At 37.4% G+C, this 17,316-nt stretch overlaps 1 protein-coding gene across 4 annotated transcripts in view; it reads right to left on the bottom strand.

Moving 5' to 3' along the window:
- LOC125270478 (diacylglycerol kinase gamma) overlaps window positions 1-17,316 on the bottom strand; it is a 146,701-nt gene that overhangs the window by 84,116 nt on the left and 45,269 nt on the right. For 3 of the 4 annotated variants that reach the window (XM_048194127.1, XM_048194125.1, XM_048194126.1), the window contains 6 exons: window positions 12,136-12,212; window positions 8,446-8,466; window positions 7,846-7,999; window positions 3,341-3,595; window positions 2,975-3,121; window positions 379-428 (listed from right to left, as the gene is read on the bottom strand). In XM_048194127.1, the coding sequence (XP_048050084.1) occupies window positions 379-428; window positions 2,975-3,121; window positions 3,341-3,595; window positions 7,846-7,999; window positions 8,446-8,466; window positions 12,136-12,212 (704 nt within the window). The remainder of the gene's footprint in view (window positions 1-378; window positions 429-2,974; window positions 3,122-3,340; window positions 3,596-7,845; window positions 8,000-8,445; window positions 8,467-12,135; window positions 12,213-17,316) is intronic. The other variant, XM_048194128.1, reaches the window with a different exon arrangement.

A 17,316-nucleotide genomic window follows, 5' to 3' on the forward strand; every position in this document is an offset into this window, starting at 1 on the left:
GATATAATTGCTTTAGACCTTACAGACAATAAAGCATAAAGTTTCAAAGACACTTTTCACACAGCCTGATATTTACAGCTCCCTCTAAAAATCAGTTCAAAGTTTCAAACAAAAAGATCAATAATATGTGAGTCAGTCTCTGAATCATCAATGCCTGAGAGTGTTAAGATGAATGAAACAGAATCAATGAGAGGATGATAATAATATTACATAATCCAAAAGAAATGACTATCAACCCAACACAATGACAGCACACACGGAAACTGTATTAATCCCACATTAAATGTGTACTGCATTATTAACTCTAACCAAAATCCAACCAAGTTAAAATTGTGGACACTTCACCATTACACATTTTAACCGAGATTTAGCACTTACCGAACTGTCCAGCAGGCCATTGCCATCTGTGTCGTAAAGCCTGAACATGACTTTAGGGTGAGAAAAGTGAAAGATAAGAGACTGCATGTTTTTGTAGTGTGAAAAACATTTGTCAAGTACAGACCCCATGCTAGCATCTGAAGCCCAGGTTATCTATGGACAGACTGAAGCAGCAAGTGAGGATTAGCTTTAGGCAGAAATAACTTCCTTTGCTAAAGAAAGCTTGTCTATGCTAACTCAATGGCAAACAAGGACAGGAGGAGATAAGCCTTTACAGAATGAAAGGGAGAGGAATTCTGGAAGTCTCTTCCTGTCACTCTCACTATGTGTAGGTCAGAAATCTGCATTAAAACGCAGGACTGACAAAGGTGTGGTTGGGTGTATCTACATGTAAAACTCAAACAGATTTATTTCCCATAGCTAGTAAGTTATGGCTACTATAGAAAGTTTTTTTTTTTTAAAGAAATGATTTTATTCATCAAGGACATTAAATTGATGAAAACTGAGAGTAAAGACATTTATGTTACAAAATAGTTCTATAATAAATGCTAATCTTTTGAACTTTCTATTTATCAAAGAATCCTGAAAAAAAATTCCACAAAGAATATTAAGCTGCACAACTGTTTTCAGCATTGATCATAATAAGAAACATTTCTTGAGCAGAAAATCAGCATATTAGAATGATTTCTGAAGGATCATGTAAAACTGAAGACTGGAGTCATATGCTATCAAATTATGTTAATTATTCGTAAAGCTCAGAAGCAGTGTTTTGAAATCGGCCAATCACTATATTGTCAAAAAGTCGTTATTTTGTTTTTATGGTGCACAAAAAGTATTCTCATTGCTTTTTAATAATAAGGTAGAACCACTGAACTCACATGAACTGTTTTAAATGTGTTTTTAGTACCTTTATGGATCTTGAGAGTTACAATGGCATTGCTGTCTATAGAGGCCTCACTGAGCCATCTGATTTAATCAAAATATCTTAATTTGAGTTCCAAAGACGAACAAAGGTCTTACGGGTGTAGAACGACATGAGGGTGAGTAATAAATGACATTATTTTCATTTTTGGGTGAACTAACCCTTTAATTATATCAAAGATCCGTATCTACCTTGCATATACTGTGTTTGAATATGTATTGTGATTAAAGAAATGAATTTTGTGACAGCTGCCAAGAATGAGGTGACTTTTCACATGTTTGTGACTAATATTATGCTTTCTGTGGTTTGGCTTGAATGGTTTAGGGGAAGTAATGGTTTAGCAAAATTACTTAAAATATATTTTTGTTAAAGTGACCTCAAAATCATCTGGTAAACTATCATATCAAAGAAAAACTTTCAGCTTTAACTTTAACATGAAAAAGTTCCTTAAATCAACTATTAATATTTTGAAAATACACTATATTGCCAAAAGTTTTGGCACGTCTGCCTTTACGTGCACATGAACTTTAATGACATCCCATTCTTAATCCATAGGGTTTAATATGGAGTTGGCCCACCCTTTGCAGCTATAACAGCTTCAACGCTTCTGGGAAGGCTTTTCACAAAGTTTAGGAGTGTGTTTATGGGAATTTTTGACCATTCTTCTAGAAGCGCATTTGTGAGGTCAGGCAGTGATGTTGGCGAGAAGGCCTGGCTCACAGTCTCCGCTCTAATTCATCCCAACGGTGTTCTATCGGGTTGAGGACAGGACTCTGTGCAGGCCAGTCCAGTTCCTCCACACCAAACTCACTCATCCATGTCTTTATGGAACTTGCTTTGTGCACTGGTGCGCAGTCATGTTAGAACAGGAAGTGGCCATCCCCAAACTGTTCCCACAAAGTTGGGAGCATGAAATTGTCCAAAATGTCTTGGTATGCTGAAGCATTAAGAGTTCCTTTCACTGGAACTAAGGGGCCAAGCCCAACCCCTGAAAAACAACCCCACACCATAATCCCCCCTCCACCAAACTTTACACTTGGCACAATGCAGTCAGGCAAGTACCCTTCTCCTGGCAACCGCCAAACCCAGACTCATCACTCCAGAGAACACGTCTCCACAGCTCTAGAGTCCAGTGGCGGCGTGCTTTACACCACTGCATCTGACGCTTTGCATTGCACTTGGTGATGTAAAGCTTGGACGCAGCTGCTTGGCCATGGAAAACCATTCCATGAAGCTCTCTAAGCAATGTTCTTGAGCTAATCTGAAGGCCACATGAAGTTTGGAGGTCTGTAGCTATTGACTCTCCAGAAAGTTGGCAACTTCTGCGCAATGTGCGCCTCAGCACGCGCTGACCCCGCTCTGTGATTTTACGTTGGCCTACCACTTCATGACTGAGTTGCTGTTGTTCCCAATTGCTTCCACTTTGTTTTGATACCACTAACAAATGTTTGTAGAAGCAGTCTTCATGCCTAGGTGCTTGATTTTATATACCTGTGGTCATGGAAGTGATTGGAACACCTGAATTCAATGATTTGGAGTGGTGTCCCAATACTTTTGGCAATATAGTGCATATGACGAAATTAATCCTTCTAAAAATTTCCCAAACACAGCTTAGATTAAACAAAAAAATGCTTACAGAAAAAGCATGTTTGAATTATTTCGACTCCAACTTACACTCAAGCTTGTCCTCTGGCGTCCCCCTCTCCAGCAGAGACAAGTAGCACACAATGTCTTTGAGGAAGACTACTTGGGGTGATGGAGAGCCTTTCTGCGGAGAAGGACTCCTCCGGAGAGATGTACGATTCTCAGATTGATTACGCTCTAGAAGGATGCCAATTATATGTCTATTAGTAATGACACCAGTTATCACACCAAAATATGCGTGTGAGCATCTTGTTTTACAAGGAGTGTAAGTTTTGACGAACATCTGTCAACAAAACATGATTCTGATCAGGCAATATTGCTTCATAAGCAGTACCTGTATTCCCTTTTCTTGGATTATATGTGTAAAAAAAGTGTGGCGAAGATCATGACTCTGACCTGGGGAGAGGCGCGGGGAGTTTGAGGTCTTGGAGAGAGCCAAAGCATTACTACTGCTGCTGCCCGCTGGGGGTTTGGGTTGCGTGCCGGGCGACCTGTGGGAGCCTCTGGGTGTGTGGCCCCCTGTGCCTGATCGCTGTGAGGAGGAGCGGGAGGAGCAGGGCGATGTGGTGGCCCCTGAGCCTGGAGTGATCCCTGCAGAGTTCTCTGATGTATGTCGGCTCATAGCGCTCAAAATACTCTTCCCATTCATACCTACAGGAAAAGAAATGGTATAGAAAAAAAAATAAAGGAGAATGAAGGTCAGAATCTGAAGTGACAAAGGAAGCAACAGCGTGATACAAAAGAAAAGGATAATGACAGAGGGTCTCATTCACTGACTGTGCATACACACATATTTATGTGCATTTTTTAAATTTTGCACACCAAGACCTCATTTATTTGATGAAAAATAAAGTAAAAACTGCAATATTGTGAAATATTATTACAATTAAAAAAATAACGTTTATATTTTAATATATTTTAAACATTTATAAAACGGATAGTTCCTGTCCTTGACTCTCATTGGTCAATAGCTGTGTTTTATCAAAGTCCCTTTAAGAACACGGCTATGACCGTACTGATATTGATATTGTTCATTGATGCTTACTGTATTATGTAGAAGAATATTGTGAGAAAGAGATCGATTGAGCGAGTTTATAGCCTGCATTCAGATTTTGAATTTTCCTTCAGGTAAGTCCTGTCTATTTAAATGTACGATATATTATCTTGTCTTTTTAACAGTTAAGAGGTTTTCCCGTGATTGACAAAGCATTTGTCAGTTGCGTCTTGTTCCGTGTTCACAACAATTCAGTCTTTTTAATGTAAAAGTCTTCGCTACTGACTGACACACTCATAAAGTCAGTCTTTGCCGCCATCTAATGGCGTAATAATGTAACTTCTGTTGCTGTTCATGGTCAGGGACTATTTTTTCTGGCGGAAGGAAGGCTTTAGTGAAAGTTTACTTCATTAAAGTTGCATTGATACATATTTTTGGCTTTAGTATTTGTATTGTGTGGTAACCGTTTTATAAAAGCAATAAGGTACTCGAGGCTAGTGCTGTATCGTGAATAAGTCACAGCTGAAGAGGTTGCAATCACTCCACTCCACCTTCAGCCATGACTTACAGTATTCACAATACAGCACAGCCTTCGTACCTTATTGCTTACATAATTTGATTATATTAAATGGAATTTATTCCATCAAAAATCATTCTAATATGCTGATTTGGTTTTCAATAAATATTTCTTATTATTAACAATATTAATATGTTGAAAACGGTTGTGCTGCTTAATATTTTCGCAGAAACCATGATACATTTTTATTCAGGATTCTTTTATAAATATAAAATTAAAAAAACAGCATTTATTTAAAATTATTAATTTATTTAAAGCTGCTGTCCGCAATTTTTGGCCCTCTAGCGGTTAATAAACAGAACTGCTCACGTCTTGCGGAGGAACATTCTAGCCGGAGCTACTTTTCTCTGTGTATGTCTATGGCGAGTCACGCAGTTACTGTGATACTCTGCGGCGAGTCCTACCAGTCCAGTCTGAAATAATCAGAATATAAACACATATTATAAGTGTACCATAATGATTCAGGATAAGACAAAAACACGGTTTGGAAAATGGATTCATGTTGTATATTCTCATTATATACTTTTTGTAAATTTTTAACACAAAAAAAGTTGCGGACTGCAGCTTTAAAAGTATTAATTTCTTTAAAAATTAAAATCTTACCAAACCCAAATTTTTTTAAATGTTGTTAAAAATAATAAAAATAAACATATACATTATAAAACTTGCATATATTTATATGCAAGTTTTAAATATAGGAAGGCGATCTGGCAGAAGCTAGATATTGTACTTCATAACTTGTTACATGTATATTTTTTTCACACAAATGCATCGCTTCACTTCAGAAGGCCTTTATTAATCCTCCAGAGCCGTATGGAGTATGTTTATGATGGATAGATGTGGATGGAGACACTTTCTTCAGCTCATACTCGTTGATTCTGCTCACTGCCATTATAAAGCTTGGATGCATCAGGATATTTATTAATATTTCTCTGATTGTGTTCATCAGAAAGAAGAAAGTCATATACACCTAGGATGGCTTGAGGGTGAGTAAAGCTTGGGGTAATTTTTGAAAATAAACGAATCCTTTAAGATTCGCTGACTGAGTTGCATTAAGGGCAAAAAGACCAACAGAAATCACTGATTTTACTGTATTTGCCAGTCCAGAGAAATCATGGCACTAGATGGCACTATTGGCTGTCAAACTATTCATACAGTCAACTGATATTTGCCTTAATCACTTCAGGTCAATAGTGACAGAATTCAGACAAAAGGCCACCAGCATCTTTCAATTAGAGTGGACTTTTGCATCAAGAGTCAAAACTGTTCATTTGTCTATTCTTCACAGAGTGCAGGATTCCTCGCATAACACAGAAGCAATTGCTCAACAGATGTGTGTAGAATCTTCAGACGTCTACCAGTTCATCATTTTAGTCAGGCAGGCTGGGTGTTTGTTATATGCAGGATTACACACAAACTGGTTATGCATAGTCTAATCTAATTCAAATTAAAAGGTAAAGTGGGATCCAAAAGTCTGAGACCAAAGGTTAAAGTAGTTTGTTTGTCATTTACACTCCTGTACACAAGTATGGGGTCAGAAAGATTTTTTTGTTGAAAGAAATTAATAGTTTTATTCAACAAAGATGCATTAAATTGATCAAAAGTGACAGTAAAGGCAGTTATAATGTTTACTTTAAACAGTTTCCATTTTAATTAAATGCTGTTCTTTTGAACATTCTGTTCAAAGAATCCTAAAAGAGGTTTCACAGTTTACATGAAAATATTTCATCATTGATAATAATTAAAAATATTGTGCAGCAAATCAGCATATTAGAATGATTTCTGAAGGATCATGTGACACTGAAGACTGGGGTAACGATGCTGTAAATTCAGTGTTGCCAACACAGCAATAAATTAAATTTTAAAATATATTAAATAGAAAATTGTTAATTTAAATTGTAGTATTATTTCAAAATATTAATGTTTTTACTGTGTTTTTGACCAATTACACCCTTGGTGAGCATAAGGGACTTTTGTCAAAAACATTTTTAAAAAATCCTACCGACCCCAAACTTTTGTACAGTAGAGTACATTTTCCATTAGAAATTAAAGGTACAACATGTAATAATTTTGGCCGCTAGAGGTCGCTAGAAGCCTATTCAAAACAAAGGCGTAGTTTGATGATGCCAAGTTTTAGAGCGGAATCTTGGGACATGTGGTCTCCATCACAACGGACGGTGCAAAAGAATAGGGATTGGAGTCTGGAAGAACTCATGTTCATGAATTAGATTATTAACATTACTGTAGTATGAAGCAGAGCAGGACCGAGTTGGAGCTGAACGAGGCCACTGGAGCGATTGCGCAACACACGTCTCACGAGCAGCGGAACTTTTATTATGCCACAGTCACCGGCGCCGCTTACACTTTTCCAGTCATGAGTATGAGGTAACCGGATGTAACACAGCTCTGTTTATTATTAGATACATTTGAGTGTGTTGAAAATTATGTCATAACGTTACTCTGTGTGATCGCTCAGCAGCTGCTGTGAGACACTGTTGCACACTGCAGTAGGATAGATCGATTTTAGAATATCATATTAAATATTGGATGTCTTGTGTTCATAAATGGCATGGAGTTAATTTTAAAATGCATTGTATGATGGAGAACATTCTGTATTACTGTTAATAAAAATAAAGCTGATTATGCTATGTTAGCTATTTGACAAAATAGCGTTTTTCTCTGAGGCATGGTAAAGCATGGTACTCGCAAAAAATCAAGAAAATTAGATTTAAACAATAAGACTAAACGTATTGAGCTATATAACAATTCGTTTTCTGTCTATAAATATATATAAACAGTTGTTCCCTTGTCTATTAAAACATGTAATATATTAAAGCGTCTTTAGTGTTTACAAAATAAACGGGAGGAAACCGAGGGTAACGCGGGTATGACGCAATTGACAGGCGACTCCTCACACGTCCCAGAGCCTAAAATTGCAATTTTCTCACAATTTACAAATAGTTGAAAACATTTGAGATATTGTAAGTATGCAATTGAACAAAATATATAACACTGGCCTAGTGGTTTTTGGATATTTTACTGCAAAAATATTACATATTGTACCTTTAAATTATCAGTGTAACAAATTCAGTGACCAGAAAAGTTATCTTCTGATTAATTTCAGAATTAGTATTTGGTTTGTCCGCTTTCACTGGGTAAGGGGTAAGGGTGTTTCAATACAGTTGCTCATTCACAGCTCCCAAAATAGTAACCTCAGAAAAAAGGACACCTTATTTTTCAGAACCTATAAAAATAATTAATATGAATATGAAATCCAGACTTCTACAGCATGTTATTGAGAGAATAAAGACATTCGAATAGACTATTTACCCAGCATGCCTTCTCCAGATCGAGAGGCGTCAGGGGAGCTGCCTCCGCCATTCTTGCTCTTGAAGGAGGTGAAGAGGTGTTTGCACAGCTCCTCAGGGATGTCATTCTCCAGGTAGGTCGCCATGAATAGCTGGAAACCCTCGTAGTCGATGGGCTACAGGAGACAATTGGAGAGTTGATGAGAAATGAGAAGATGGGAAACCTGTGAGATGAAATAAAGCCATGAATATTCAGCTTCCTGCTTCTTTATGTTTTCAGCAGAGAGGATGTTCCTGTCTTTGGGCATGAATGAGACGCTCAAGCATTTCTTTACGACACACGGCAACAAAAATACAGAGTGAGCCCACTGACACATTAAAGTACAGTAAAAACATACATTTACAAATTTTTTGCTGCTCATAGAAACAAAATCATCTGAAGTTACAAAAACACCATGAACACACATGGCTAACACTGAAAAGCACTGGGCACGACCTTTGACCTTCAGTAGACATTATGACCCAAGCGTGACTTTCTTCTTAAGACAGGGATGGGCCGGGACATGCAGTCTGTAGACACATTGAACCACAGAACATGCAAACCTAGAATGTAACAGCTTACTTGATTGAGAACATCTTGCTTCTGTGTGGCAGTCAGAGATATATGGAGAGGGTAGAGGGAGAGAGGGGTTATATACACTGCAGTGGTTGTTCATGCAGATGGAAGGGATCAGAGAATGCTGTTACCCATCATATCCTCTGGTGCTCTGACACTGAATGAATTCACATTATTCCATCTTTAATACTGTATGGCGTTAGTCCACTGTTCAAATGTTTTTTTTTTATGTTTTAAAGAGTTTCAATGCTCACAAAAGCTACATTTATTTAATCAAGAATAGAGTAAAAAGTAATAGTGTGAAATATTATCACAATTTAAAACAACTGTTTTCTTTTTGAATATATTTTAAAATGTAATTTATTCCTGTGATGGCAAAGCTGAATTTTCAGCATCCTTACTCCAGTCTTCAGTGTCACATGATCTTTCAGAAATCATTCTAATATGCTGATTTGCTTATTATTATCAATGTTGAGAACAGTTGTGATGCTTAATATATTTTTCAGGATTCCGAAAGAACCATAATATAAATACATTTTAGCTTTTGACACATGGTATATTATAAAACTTGAAGGGCCCTATGTTAATGATCTAAGCGCATGGTCTGAAGCGGGTCTGAAGCGTGTCTGAAGGTGCAGGCGAATCCTTTTTTGCTAGTTTAACGTCGAAAAAAATGTCCGGCACGCCAGGGTTGTACCTTGTCTCTTAATGAGTCATGGGTGTGTTTTGGGCGTAACATGCAATAAACCAATCAGAGTCTCATCTCCCATTCCCTTTATAAGCGCTTGCACCATGGCGAAAAAAAAAAAAAAGAGTTTAGTGTGTTTAGATGCATTATTGGCGTGTTGCTATTTTGAGGCAACTGAAAACAACTGACCAACAAAAACCTGGTCTAAAGTCAATGGTGCAGTCTATTTCAGTTGCCTCAAAATAGCAACACGACAACAATGCACCTGAACCTCGTTTTCAGACCAGCATGCCCATGGGGCAAACAGATGGGCGCGAGTGCATTTGCTATTTAAACAATGTGGACAGATGTGAATATGATAACTGCATCGGGCTGAAACTAGCAAAAAACAATGGCGTTGCGCCTGCCGTCGGATTGCGCCAGGTGTATTATAGGGCCCGAAATCTTTACCACCCACTGACGTTCAACATAAAAATGCCACCAGATAGCAATAACACCAGTTTATGCTGGGAAAATGAAACAGAATTAAATAAAAATTAAACAAACGGAAACTAGAAAGCTCATAGACATTAAAACATTACAAAAACAAAAATTGAAATCAACTAAAATATAACAAAACAAATAAATAAAAAAATAAAGTAAAACTAAAAGCCCTGGAAGAGATTTCATATGATAGTGCCATTTATTTACATGTCTGTGTGGTTTTAGTACATAATTCACTAAGGAAAACATGGCACAAATGCACCCACAAAATCTGTGCTGAAGATCATTTTCATGGGACTGCAAGTGCATTCACCCTTAATCATACCAATGAAGGAATAATCAAACCTAAACTCATTAGTAGGCATGTGACGGTATAAAATTTTCAGGTTGCGATAATTGCTGAAGCTTTTATCAAGGTATACGATATTATCACACGATATTGAAATAAGTTGCAAAAAAAGTGTTGTCATAGAACTCTTTTTCTTATAACAAAAAAACTCTGAACATTTAAATACAATAACGCAATGCACAAAAAAATCATGAAGTAAAATGTTTCAAACAGATTAAAGTGCAAAAGAATTATAAACAACAATAGGTTCATGCATTAAAATTAGTTCATGCATTAAGATTAAGAATGACCAATAGCTACATTTGTTACAGAATGTATTATTTTTTGTTAATGTTAGTTAAAAAATACAACTTATCATTGTTAGTTTTAGCTCAGGTCCATTGAATAATAATTACAACTTTTGATATTAGTAATGTTATTAAACAAACATTAACTAAGAAATTACCATTAACTAAGATTAATAAATGCTTTATAAGTACTTTTCATTGTCAGTTTGGTAATAGTGAATTAACATGTTAACTAATGAAGCCTTATGTCACTAAGTTTTACTGAACAATAACAAATAATCAGAACATTTTCAATCATTATAGCCTATTAAGTCCTTTAAGTATTAAATATTTGGTGCTGTGATGAACAACATTGCGAATACAAAAAACTGAATGTCTGTTTTAAGCATTTTAAATACGTTCAGTAGCAAAGCTGCTTTGTTTATGGGGTTTCCGGGGTAACTGCTGTATTTCTGCTGTTCCATCAGCGCACTCTGCTGTCAGAGAGTGAACGTGCACTTTCATTCACCGCATCTCTTTCACTCGTTCCACTGTGTGCTTCTCATGCACGTTGGGCTTGTTTACTTGTTTAGCGCGTGTCCCTTTGACGCAGCATACAGCGGCATTGTGCATTTTATACAGTTGATGGGGAAAGTATTCTTAAAATGCATTATAAAAATGTGAATAATTCGTAACAAATAATTACTCACGGTATTTTGAAGTGCCCGTGATAACAATATTGTGCATATTCATTATCGCGATATATTGTATTATATGTCTACTCATTAGATTTCTTCTGTTGCTGAAATGTAAAAGGCAAAAAGCTAGTAAAGCAAAAATAGATAGAACGGCAAGAGATGTGGGAGAGAAGGAACTAGAGATGGAAGAGAGGAACTTGCATGCAAAGGTGGGCTACGCTTGAGGGGCTGCAAACGTTAGGCAGGTGCAAACCATAAACAGGAAGGTGAAAGTAACTGAACCTAAACGAGTCTTTGTCTCAGTATTAGCAAATGTGTTTGTAAGTTTTGGTGGTGTGAGAAGCAGCATAACCAGCCGTGACTATAAGTGGAACTTCCTGTCTGACTTTTAAACCTGCAAAACATAGAGACTGACTCCGCTATCAAATAATGCAGGAAACAGTGAACCGTTTATTTAACCTTTCACCGGCGCCCATTTTTTACAGACACTCGTCATTTGACAAAGGTTACAGAGTCACCATAATTAAAATTCATTATAGAAAGGCACTTGAAAGAGCCACGACTCACTGAGGCCACGATGAAAAATATTTACAGCCCAGCTGTGGTCAGACAGTCAATCGCGGCTGTATACATGAGTGAAATACAGCACTCTGTCATCGTAAGCAGGCAGCACAGTGGCACTGAAGGCATGTCACCTCCATTTTGTGATACTTCCAGGCTTTATGATCTATAGGTGGTTACAACTGAACTAATGAACAATGCGAAGCATGCAATGTCACACCATAGCCAACCTGGCGTCAGCTTCAGACCCATTAACTGCCACCGGTGCTGATTCTCTATTGATTCAGCCAAGGCTCTGGGTCCCAACCTGTGGCGCCAAACCCCGAGCAGCCTCATATTTATGTCAGTGTGGAGGAGAGAAATATAATGGTGACACTCCATAAAGCAAATTATAGATGCGGCTGCCTGCTGGCTTTGTTGTCACGGCAACGTGATGCATGGGCTTTATGATGTCAGCAAGGACCTTCTCTAATAGGAGGTGAAATCTGGCCACTTGGTTTCGGGGAGCAGATGACTAAGCATTTCCTGTAATGACTTGAGCCCTGAGTCAGGTTGTATTGGTGTTCTGTCAAGTCACAGCCAGAGGCTCCACTGCCTCTAAACAGATCATTTAATCAGGCGAGACCCATGGCCCCTCCTGCCATTACATACCTGTTCAGGGTTGTACTTGGAGAGGACACCATTTCCGTGAAACTCTTCCAGGACATCTTTAAGCTTCTTGGAGGAATCTGTGTAAAAATAAAAATTAAAATAATTGAAAGGATTAAAAGGTCAAATTATTAGTTGGATATAGAGTACATCTGTACATGTGTAAGTGTAGATACAGTACCCAATATTGGAATGGAAATATTTATATACACTACCTTTCAGAAGTTTAGGGACAGTTAGATTTGTTTAGTTTTTTTAAGAAATTCATTACACTAATCAAAAGTGACATTAAATACATTTATATTGCTGTTAATTAATGCTGTTCATTTGAACTTTCTATTCATTGATAAATCCTGAATTTTCCACCAAAATATTAAGCAGCACAAAAACAAATTCAACATTTCCTTAGCAGCAAAGCAGCACATTAGAATGATTTCTGAAGGATCATGTGACACTGAAGACTGGAGTAATGATGCTGAAAATTCAGCTTTGCCATTGCAGCAATAAATTACTTTTTTTAAATATATTCAAATAGAAAAGTGTTATTTTAAATTGGAATAATATTTCACAATACTACTGTTTTACTGCATTTTTGATCAAATACTGTATATGCAGCCTTAGTGAGCATAAGAGACTTAATAACATTAATAAGAGACTTAAAAACATTAATAAATCTTACAAACCTCCAACTTCTGAATGGTAGTGAATCTATTATGCAAATAAAAAATGCTAAACATCTTATAAATTCTAAAAGTGGTGTGTAAAAGATGGGTATGTAAAGAGGACGAGTCTTTGATCTAACCAGATGTAACTTGGAAACTCTTTAGACAGCTGGATTTGAATGCTAGACATAAGATGCTAACTTACTGAATGTCATTTAATAGCTGACACATTTGTGTCAGTAAATCAATCCATGTATCTAAGAATATTCACGTAGCAGTGATGGAGTACTCGAGTCCTGAACTCGGACTCGAGTCCGACTCGAGACTCCATTCTCTGGACTCGTGACTCGACTTGGACTCGGACTCGAGGATATATAAAATCGGACTTGAGCATTCATCACGTTGTTTTTGACTAAATATGTTATAAAAAATTATATAAGTTTATATATAATATTATATAAGGTTTCGTGCCCAAGACCGGCCGGGATCTATTTTTTTTCCCTCACAGACACTGCTACCGCTCGCTCTCTTGACAACACACTCACTGACGTCACTCACTTTACGCTCGTGCATGATTCGCGGGCTAAATGTTCCAATTTGGAAAATGCCGAAAGATGTGCCCCGGATCGTGAAATTCGCCTACACGAATTTTGCATCTAATGCTGGAAAGAGCAGCGCTAAATGTTGTGTGTGTAATCGCACAATTGAGGAAAAGACTGGGACAACTTCAAACTTTAACAGACACCTGTCACGGATGCACCCAGAAAAGTAAGTAAAATGCTTTCCATTGGCTAACGTTAGCTTTTAAAAAAACTATTATTGACTAATGCATATATGATAATAAACAGAAGAAGCTAAGGTTGGGCGATGTTTGACAATTTGGCATCAGACGTCGACGATGTCTAATGTCTGGTTCAGATTACACAATTTTTTTGTCTGTTGATAACTTACTAGTCACTGTGTCAGATCAGATTACACAATTTTTTTGGTCTGTTGCAATGGTCACTGTGTCAGATGGATGATGCAATTTTGACTCCTAAAATCCCTCTCTCTCTCACACACTCTCGGGACTCGAGACTCGACTCGGACTCGAACACTGGGGACTCGAGACTCGACTCGGACTCGAACTCTGGTAATGGTGACTCGACTTGGACTCGACTCGGACTCTTCTTTGGTGACTCGGACTTGGACTCGGACTCAAACACTGGGACTCGAGACTCGACTCGAACTCGACAGTTGGTGACTCGACTACAACACTGTCATGTAGTAATATTTTTTTGAGAAACCTGATTACAAAGAAATTACATTTTCTATAAAAACAATGGAAATTAGAACTAGCACATATCATTAGCATCATCTGTGAAACAAATGAACAGAGCATTTAGGATTTCCCCAAGACACACAAATAGATTTGCATGGTTGTTTCTGACTAGATAACTGATGCTTTACTGGCAAGCTGTAATATTGTTTGCTAAGTGAACTTAGCCCTTTCATTAGCAAATTCACTCACAATTTAGCAGCACTGTGAATATTGCAACCTTGTGTTTCATCAAAACATCCATATTCATATTTCATTAGTTGAAAGTCTCAACACAAAGCTATATCCAAACCCAACAGAAATGTACTCGAAACTTAAACTACATGCATCATTATCTATAACATTTTGAAAAAAGGGCCTTGCATTTGGTATCTAATATTGGGAACATTAGATGCTATAATCTGACAAAATAGGCTAATTAAGCAAAGATAATAGCAGAGCAGAAAATGTCACCAAAGCTTATTAGCATTAGTACAGGAGAAATGAGCCTGCTGCCCTGTGCTTCATTTTTATTTTCTCGAAGCCTTAAATTGGTTATCACACACAGACGTCTTCTGACAGCCATCTGGGGGGCCAAACAGGTGCTTTTCCTCATAGAAGATGCTAATATTGCCCCAGCACTCATATCATTGTCATTGACTGACCACCTCTCTCTCTCTCTCTCTCTCTCTCTCTCTCTCTATATATATATATATATATATATATATATATTTTTTTTTTTTTTTTTAAACAAACTAATAAAAATGAATAACACATAACAAAATTAATAAAATTTAAACTAAATATTTAAAATGAAAACTTAAAATATAAAAATAAAAACCACCATTTGGTAAATATTTGATGTGGCTTAAAGAGACAGTTCACCTAAAAAAATGAAAATATTTACTCACCATTGTGTCACTTTTTTCATGAAATAAAAAATTAGAATTTTTTTTAAATTAACATATGACAATTCAATATGACTTCACTTGAAATATACAAATCATACAGACTGTGTATATGTTAATTTGATCTTTTTTTGTTGTTGTTCTTTTTTGAGGTTGACAGATCAGTCACTATATGAACCGTGATAATGCAGAAAAGAGTTTAAAGATTTCTACTTCCATGTATATAAATAACAACATACAGGTTTGGAACAACATAATGGTGAGTACGTAATGGCATAACATTCATTTTGGCTGAACTATCAGTTTAAATGGATAAAAATGAATTCTGATATTCAAATCATAAACAGTAGTTTGAGATGAGTTGCTATATAGAGACTCAGTGGTTAAGGGAAAAACAGTTGGGGGCAGCAGGGAATGCGACAGAGACTCGTGACTGAAAACAAAACTACACCCACTATTTCATCTGAAAAAAACTAGTCTTCCCTCAACATGTACAACTCAGAACAAAGAAATCTGGTGATTTCTGCGGTCGGAAAGATTGGCATCACACTTTTATTATCAATCAGAGGTTCACAAGCTGTTATTTATGTAGTTTCACATCATAATTGACCCTTTAGAAAGACCCGCTTACTGTTGCTTTGTCCAACAAGCCATGACGCGGTCATGCCACACACAGTGAAAAATACATCACAGAGCAAAGAGGACCCTGACAACATGTCGACAGACAAGACAGAGCAGGTTACTTATGATATTAAACAAAGTCCCAGCTTTCAAATTGTGTCATTTTTTTAAGAAATTAGAACAATAAAAAACATTTTGTGGCTCTTTAATGTGTCGTGACAGATTGCTGTAACGCCTCAGCTCAAGCGGCTCGTGAACCGATCATCTCTTCCTATTAGTTAATTTATAGCATCAAATAAACATGAATGAACATGAGAAGGAATGTTGTTTCAAATGCAGAAAGACGTCAGTACACACCATTTTTCAAGTTCAAGTCCACCGAGGTTAATCTTCTAACTCCTGACTGCTTTGTCGGACAAAATGGCAAATTCGGCGTTATGATTGGTTAGATCGCTTGTCAATCAAACTCCTGGCGAAGGGTCAATTCAGAACAAGAAGCCTGATGTCAGAGGTCAAACTCACAGGGGTAATAAATCTCTGGTCTTTGGACTGGGACAAACTGACTCTGACACTGTTAAATGTACAAGACTCATCATTGATTTAAAGACTGAAACCAAACTCCAAACTGCTTGTGGCGTCTGTGGGCAGCGAACACATCCTCTTACTAACGGACCTGTGTGTTTTTTAATAGTGGGGGATCTGGAGTTTCAATTAGCAGCTCATTTTGCAGAGATGACAAATATATTCCACTGAATCAAAACAATAAAGTCCTTGGCACCTAGCTGAGCCTACACATTGCCAGTGACAAGAACATACACACTGTCTCCTCTTGAGGACAGCCTACATTGTATGACAGAACTAGTACACAGAGTTGCAAACCAATATATCTACAGTAGTATATAGGCCTATACAGGGGTGCACATGCGTGGTAAAAATAAACTATGCGCACCAGAAAACATAGAGGGAAGCGAAGCGCTTTTGAGTACCAACATTTTTAAGGACCGGTTCACAGGGACACGTTTATTTACTGAAGTAGGATTTTTCTCCATCTCTGGTAAGATAGCAATCATGATGATAAGTGTGTTCTTTAATTATTAGGTGTGCAACGAATCGCAGTTAATCCGTGATCCGTACAGTTAAGGTCTAATGGTTCGGCACACATGTGATTCGCTGCTAAATTTAACCATAAAAGAGTGAAAGTTTATGATTTGGACATGTTTTGTCTCGCCAATTAACACATTCAAACGATTTTAAAAGCACGCGAGCTGTTATCTGTGTGCACAGCCTCACACCCTGAAACGCAAACGCAGAGAGAGAGACAGACAGTTCGACAGCACTCGAAGACCGAATGTTTAGATATGGCTTCTTTTTTGACCTATAGAGTTTTAGCCGGCAACGGCGAATGGCACGGTGGATTTTGTTCACCGACAATGTTTTCTGGAAATATTCCTGAGCCCATATTGTGATTTCCATTACAGCTGCATTCCTGTATGTGATGCAGTACCATCTAAGGGCCCGAAGATCACGGGCATCCAGTATGGTTTTCCGGCCTTGACCCTTACACACAGAGATTGTTCCAGATTCTCTGAATCTTTGGACGATATTATGCACTGTAGATGATGAAAACTTCAAACTCTTTGCAATTTTTCTCGGAGAAACTCCTTTCTGATATTGCTCCACTATTTTTCACCGCAGC

The sequence above is a fragment of the Megalobrama amblycephala genome, linkage group LG6, assembly GCF_018812025.1.
Source record: "Megalobrama amblycephala isolate DHTTF-2021 linkage group LG6, ASM1881202v1, whole genome shotgun sequence".
NCBI lineage: Eukaryota > Metazoa > Chordata > Actinopteri > Cypriniformes > Xenocyprididae > Megalobrama > Megalobrama amblycephala.